Below are 7,084 nucleotides of genomic sequence, written 5' to 3' on the forward strand. Positions count from 1 at the left end.
TCAAGTTTCAATTTTTTTAAATCTATAGCTCGTGAAGTTTGACCTGTTTGGATAGAAGAATCTACTATAAACCTGAAATTTTTGAAACGAAGCTCTCCCAAACAGGCTCTTAGTTGGCTATATATATGTGACATGATAACGCTAAAAGTTAGTTGTGGGCGATATTAGTAAACCTGTTCCGAATGGGGTCAATCGACGTTTATTACAGGGAGCTGCTTTTAACTAATGTTAAAATTGCGCCAATGAGGGGGTCAGACAAGTAGGTGAGGGAACTGGGGTTAGAGATAAGTACGAGAGGGCGAGCCGCACGTGCACAGCACAGCAGCTTTACCTATGGACGCTTAATTCTCCGGGAACACAAAGATAAGCCACATGACCCACATCTGCAGTGGCTGGGTGGGGGGGGGGGGGGGGGGGGGGGGGGGGTCACAGGCCCAGAGGTAAAGAGCGGAGGAGATTAGGATTGAAGTTATTATATACTACTCCATAATAAAAAAATAGAAAGGAAAAATAAACCAGGGGAAACGCGCAGCGCACACAACACAATCCGCGGGCCGCGGCAGGAAGTGCAGAGGAGAATTCACAGATCAAACTCGTATGCAAGTGCAGATCAAAACTCAAGGTGTCGCCTTCTTCTTCTCCCTCTCGCTGCGCTGATGTCGACGCCCCCCTCGTCACGATTTCTTTTTTCGGGTGTTTTTTTAATATTAGTCGCCAGCAGTACTGTACGCAACAGGTTGAGTACAAAGATCGTAGGCAGTATATGCGCGTGAGCGCGCGCGCGCTTGCGCTTCCTTCCTTGCTTCCCCTGCCCTCTTCTTTTTATTCCCCGTCTCCTTTGTTCGCTTGCGGGCTGCGGCAAGGGGGAGGGAGAGGACGTGACGAGGGGAGGGGAGGGGAGGAGGGAGGGCAGGCGGGCCGACGAATGCACAGTCCCGGTGAGTTCTTGGAACCCGACCCGCTTCTTCCCCTTGATTCGTGATCTTAGGGTTGGTTCTTGGTTTGGGCGCCGCTCGGGGCGGTTCATCCGGCGCCTCGGACTGCGATCCTTCCTCTCTTCTCTCACTCACGCCGTCGCGTTTTCTTGGCACTGCCTGGGACAACATTGGTACCAACCGAAGTGCGGCCGAATCGCTGCTGAAATTTTTTGACTGTAGTTCTGTTGCTGGGAAGGGGTTTTACGGGAGGGAATGCGGCTAAGGCGCGCGCGTTTTGGTGCAGCGGAGATTGGAATTCTTGGGGGGAGGGGCGCCGACCCGGAATTGCGCGTTCTTGATCCGGCTGCTCTCGCCCGTCGAGCGATGATGCGGCAGCCATGGCCTTATCCGATTTCTTCTGGGTTCTTTTCGTCGGGAGAAAGTACTACGGGAGTAATGGGGCCAGACAAAGGGAGCAGCAGCTTTTTACCAGTCTTCGGCATCTACTGCAAACGGATTGTTCGCCAGCAGTGCTTCTGCTTCTTTTTCGCTTTTCTGGGGCAGTAAAGGGGTATATGATCGCTTTTGTTGGGATTGTAAAAAAAATAAAGGAGAAGATCGGAATCTTTCAACTGTTCTCAACTCAAATGATGGCTGCAAGAGCTTTCAGTTGCAATTGTTCTCTTCCGTCAGTTCTGGTCCAGAATTCTTCAACTTTCTTTATCCCTTTAGCACAAAAGGAAAGAGAGATGATTTTCTTTTATTTTCATTTCTATGTTCTTTGAGTTGATGTTACGGCCTGTGCAATTCCCGTGTGTAATGCTACGAGTTTTGTTCCTTCTTCACCAGTTTATAGCTTCAGTTTTAATGACGCTTAAACTTGGTGAAGATCATTGTCATGCTTCCCGTGTGCAGCCTTTTCATATGAGGTCATCCGCAGCTGAACGTTTAATGGGTCGTTTTTGCTGAGATGCTCATGATATGATTTTTGTGATAGTCAGTTGGACGCCCAATCATGGTTAGGATTGGATTTCGAGGCTTATCTATTAATGATCTGTAGTCAGCCAGTAAGATTTCTGTATACAGCAACAAAACACTTCGCTTGTACTCTAGATTTGTACGAAATGTCAAAGCCATGCTTATTAGTTAAAGCAATGATAGATTCCTCAAGTTCTAATCTTCTTTCTTGTGGCTCTTTTATTGATCCAGCTAGATTTCTGCCAGTTTTATTTTACATAGAAAATTTATGATCCCCAAATCTACATGATGCAATCATACATGTTCAGTCGTTTTGGTTTTCTTTCTAGGAAACTTATCCCTTTGGGGCCTTTGGTCAAGTTCTACAAAATGTAGTACCTTTCTTATCATTTAATAACTCGCAAGTTTATAAGCAAAACATAAGTCGTAAAAACATATTAAAGAATGCAGCAAAAGGAATCACATACTAGTTTCTAGATACATGTTTGATGTTACTATGTTTGACTTCCAGTCCTCTTGGTTGTTGCTCTCCTGCATTCTAGATATTGTAATATTTTGTTACAGAACATATTTAAAGCTTGGAGTAAATGTGTCATTTTTTGGAAATATTTGGTAATAAACAAAAAGTCTAGCGAAAGACCCTTACTTTCGCCACTTTGCTTTGATAGTGTTACCTCTATTAATTAAATGGGCAATTGTTCTTGTGATATCAGGATGGGTAAGCTTAGGTAATGCTACTGTACATGATAGAATATCCTCTGTATTCTGATATTTCCGTCCCATTTTGGTCAGAAACATTATATTCAAGATGTTAGAGATTTAGAAGGTAGAGCACTAGAGTCTCTTGTTGACCAAAATATTACTTTTATTATAGGTGTTATAGTTGTACAAGTTAGAGAACTAGACTACATTTTTTAAAACTTTTTATATTCTAATGCTAATTAGATAACTTCTTCTGGAATTACTTTCATTGCTTATTTGCTGCTGATTCTTTTTGCAGGAGAATATTGGTGAAGCAATAACTTGATATTGGGTTCTAGACCAAAGAAGCAATGGAAAAGGAATCATCTGCCACATACGAGCCAAAAAGGAACAGTGAAATAAGGGTTTTTGAGAGTTCAGATGAGATTTCAACGGATCTTGCTGAGTATATCTCACAAGTTTCAGAAATTTCTGTCAAAGAAAGGGGATACTTTGCCATCGCCTTATCTGGAGGTCCCCTAGTCAGTTTTTTGGGGTAATATTATTTCTTCGTACTTATTACACATTCTACTATATTATGTACAAGAATTGTAGTTTGTGTTCCAATATCTGACCTTTCTCTGTTTCGATTACTATAAGGAAACTTTGTGAAGCTCCATACAACAAGACACTGGATTGGTCCAAATGGTACATCTTCTGGTCTGATGAACGTGCTGTGGCAAAAAACCATGCAGAGAGTAACTATAGGTTAACAAAAGAAGGATTCCTCGCCAAGGTATGTGAACCGAAGATGCCTTATTTTTCTGTTCCTTTTTTTTGTGTGCTGCAACCTAAAGTAAGCTTATGCAGGAAGTCAATATTTTTTGTTATTACGATCAGCTTATTTTATATTGAAACACTGATGTCTGTCATGGTGTCACCTACTTGTTTTGTTGAAAAGTGGGTTAATTTGGCTGCTCTTTTTGTTTATTGTTCTGTACCAATCAGACAGTGGTTGTATCTTACAAGTGATCCTCTATACTGATGGTACTTCAGTTGCTTCCACTAATATTATTTTCCCCTCTGCATACCTAAACACTGAAAAATTTATCCACTGAAAATAATACGTTGACGAATTCTTATATACAAATTTAATAGTTGAAGTGTTTTGTCACTTATCCTAAAATGCTGTTTTTTGGTTGTCAAGCACAATGTTTGGTGCCCACTGAACTATGATCTGGTGGTTTCTTTTTGCTATTGAGGGGTTTATTTTCCATTGCTGGCGTTTGATGAAATATTGATGCTACTCTGTGTTTGCTCTTTGCTTCCTTTTTTGATGCTTTTGTGTGGAAGTAATTGATGTGATTATTTGCCATCACTTGTGTTAGGTCAACCTTAAGTACAATAATTTTTGCTTTACATTATGTCTACCTTGTTGACACTTGAAGGCTGTAAACTCTACAGAGCAAGAACAGATTGTCCTCAATATTAGTTGTTCCGATAACTAAGAGTGGACTTAGTTTATCTAGCCCTGTTTAAGATCTTAATATTTTTATTCTATGCTGATGGTGTGGAATGCATGTTACAAAATACTATATTTTTTTATTAGCGTGTTTTTTTTTTAAAAAAAATGTTGGTTTAACTATCTAGGTGGGTCTGACTTATGTGTGGCTTTCTGATGTTCTTTTTTTAGAAAAAAATATCTTTTCCTTGTTTCAACCAAAAGTTAGGAGTATTTGGTATTTCTGTTTCAGTATGAGGATTCAAATTACTAGAGTACCAATCAAATGGAGTCAGACAATCAAGAATTACATGTGCTTTATTGCAATGATTCTTTCAAACAAAAAGCAGGTCAAGATTAGTGGCATATACTCTCTCCATCCTAAATTAGTATTCGTTTTAACTCTTGGTTTTTATATCTATATTCAAATGGATGATGATGAATGTAGACACATACATCAATTATTGTATAAATCCATTAAAAAGCCTATTTTTTTAATTTGGGGCTGAGGCAGTAATATATTAGCTCAAAATCTGTTCTAACATTCAGTCTCTTATTTTTGTTCTCGTTTATCCTTATCTATTTTCCTCTACTGCTACAGTAAAAAGGTTGATGCCGATTGCAAGTAGAGCACATGTTGAGGTAGATCTTTACACCTAAGACACTGACTGGTCTGGATGGGTGCTGGGCTAATTTACTTATGATGTGTCATGTTCTTGTAGTATGATATTGTTATGGTCGCTGGATCGGTGAGGGATTGGAGAGGGATATCGGTGGGCAGGAACACTGACCGGGGGCCTCTGCCCACGGCCGAGCAAGAGGAGGGTTTGTCCCTTCTAATTCTTGCCTACTTTATTTCTCATCCATTGATTACATAAATAGGCCAGTTGGCCACCCTTATCTAGCTAGAGATCCTTATCTTCTTAAAACTCTCCTAAAAACTCTCAACAAACTAACTGTTAACCTTCCTAGATAATCTCAACTAATCTCCTAAATAATCTCAACTAATCTTCTAATCTTATCTCTAACTATCCTTATCTAATCTCCCTTGGAGGGCCCATGGCTGTTGCTACCGCAGCCCCTCCATGGGCCTCCTTAGGCCCTGACAGATATTTTCAAACTTCAGAATGCTATATCCTGTGCCAGCTTGGGGGTGGGGCCTGATTAAGGCTGTCTAACTACCACTTTAATAGTTCCATGTTCCAGCTACTTTGGAAGCACCCTGCACCAACCACTCATTTTCATTGCTATCCATCATTACCCCGTATAAGACTAAAAAGTTATTGAAATGGTTAATTCAACAGAATAACTGGCTCTGAACTGGTGTCCTCGCGCTAGTTCGATTGGATGTTAAGGTTTTTAGGTTCCATTTCTGTAGACTACAATATTTCTTAGTCCAAGGAGCTTAACAAAAAACAGTGAACCATTTGTTTTTTGATCTCTCGCTATTTGGCATATCCTTAATATTTTTCCCTTCGTGGGCCCATTTTAATATCTATAGGGACCAAACTGTTTTGGTTGTCTAAAAGCCTCAATAAAACCGCAGCATTCCCTCTTCTGCTAGTGTTACTGTTGCATGAGATTTAGCCAAGTGTGTCATTCATGTTCTCTGGAGTATTTCGACTATATGTCTGCTTCATACTATTCCCTTTCTTGCCATCTCGGTTACAGTGATTCCCATCTTTATCTCATCAAGGAACAAACAATTGAACTAAGATGTATCAGTATTGTTGCAATGTTTTTGCCAAGTTAACTACCTGATGTTTGAATGTCCTTTACAGGTACCGATTCTGAATGGCCATGTCTACTCCATAAATGACAATGCCACAGTGGAGGATGCAGCAACAGACTATGAATTCATGATCAGGCAGCTGGTTAAGGTCCGCACAATAGGAGTCTCAGAGAGAAACGACTGTCCCAAGTTCGATCTCATCCTTCTCACCATGGGCTCCGATGGGCATGTGGCCTCGCTTTTCCCGAACCACCCTGCCATGGAGCTGAAAGACGACTGGGTCACCTACATCACCGACTCTCCGCAGCCTCCTCCTGAGAGGATCACCTTCACTCTCCCAGTGATCAACTCAGCATCCAACATAGCAATAGTGTCCACTGGTGATGACAAAGCAAAGGCTGTTCACATAGCAGTTTCTGACATGGCCGAAGGTCTTGATGCTCCTACATCACTGCCTGCTAGAATGGTCCAGCCAACGGACGGGAAGCTGGTATGGTTTCTGGACAAGGCGGCGGCATCATTCCTTGACTCCAAGAACGACGACGACGACGCTTGCTACGATCGTCACGAGTGACTAACTCTGAGGATCGTTGGTCGTTTTGAAGCGAATGAACGGAGGTGTGTGTAAGTAGGTGGTGGCGTATGATGGAAGACGCGCTGTTCCCCTTTTAGCTCGATGCATGGGTTAATTTTGTTCTGAGGGTTTTTAGCTCCGGAAATCTGAAATTGCCCTTGGTCCTTTTGCAGTGAGGTGATTTAAAAGCGATGAAATGTGTATGCGATGTTGAGTCGTCAAAGAACACCGGAATTTAACTGTGGTCGTATAATATTATGTGCTACATTCTATGCTATGGCAGTTAGTTTTTTTTGTTTTGTATTATTATTTGTTGGCATGCCTTGTCCATGGTACTGTTCTAAAAACGTTCTGATCCGCGTGATCATTACTTAGCTTATATTGACTTTGCAAACAGATCCCGTGGCTCTCGGCATCCTCAACAAACTTGCAGTCAGTGGTGTTTATGATCCCCATTTCATAGCTGATTTGGTGACCCGGGATCCCAGGATGTTGAGTCCGCATAATGGCCTCGTCCGTTACAACAGCGAGATTTGGCTTGGTCCCAGTTCTGCACTGTAATCTAGAATGGTTTTTGCACTCCACTACAGTGCTATTGGCGGTCAATGGTTCAGAGTTGTTGAACCTGTCAGCAGCCCGGTTCTGTTGCAGCGTCTACCCATGCCATGCCTACCTCAGCCTGATCAGTCATCTAGTCATCT

At 41.7% G+C, this 7,084-nt stretch overlaps 1 protein-coding gene across 3 annotated transcripts; it reads left to right on the top strand.

The window, feature by feature from the left end:
- Window positions 1–323: 323 nt before the first annotated feature.
- LOC100285062 (uncharacterized) lies at window positions 324–6,689 on the top strand. Of its 3 annotated transcripts, none has more exons than XM_008653318.4 (4): window positions 324–622; window positions 2,896–3,132; window positions 3,237–3,372; window positions 5,859–6,689. In XM_008653318.4, the coding sequence occupies exons 2-4, from the start codon at window positions 2,948–2,950 to the stop codon at window positions 6,381–6,383; spliced, it is 846 nt and encodes a 281-aa protein (XP_008651540.1). In that variant the 5' UTR covers window positions 324–622; window positions 2,896–2,947; the 3' UTR covers window positions 6,384–6,689. The 3 variants fall into 3 exon arrangements, with proteins under 3 accessions (XP_008651540.1, NP_001151429.2, XP_008651541.1); NM_001157957.2 differs by lacking the exon at window positions 324–622 and adding an exon at window positions 684–938 and having other exon boundaries at window positions 5,859–6,554; XM_008653319.3 differs by lacking the exon at window positions 324–622 and adding an exon at window positions 945–1,984.
- Window positions 6,690–7,084: the final 395 nt, after the last annotated feature.

This window comes from Zea mays, chromosome 7 (genome assembly GCF_902167145.1).
Source record: "Zea mays cultivar B73 chromosome 7, Zm-B73-REFERENCE-NAM-5.0, whole genome shotgun sequence".
Taxonomy (NCBI): Eukaryota; Viridiplantae; Streptophyta; class Magnoliopsida; order Poales; family Poaceae; genus Zea; species Zea mays.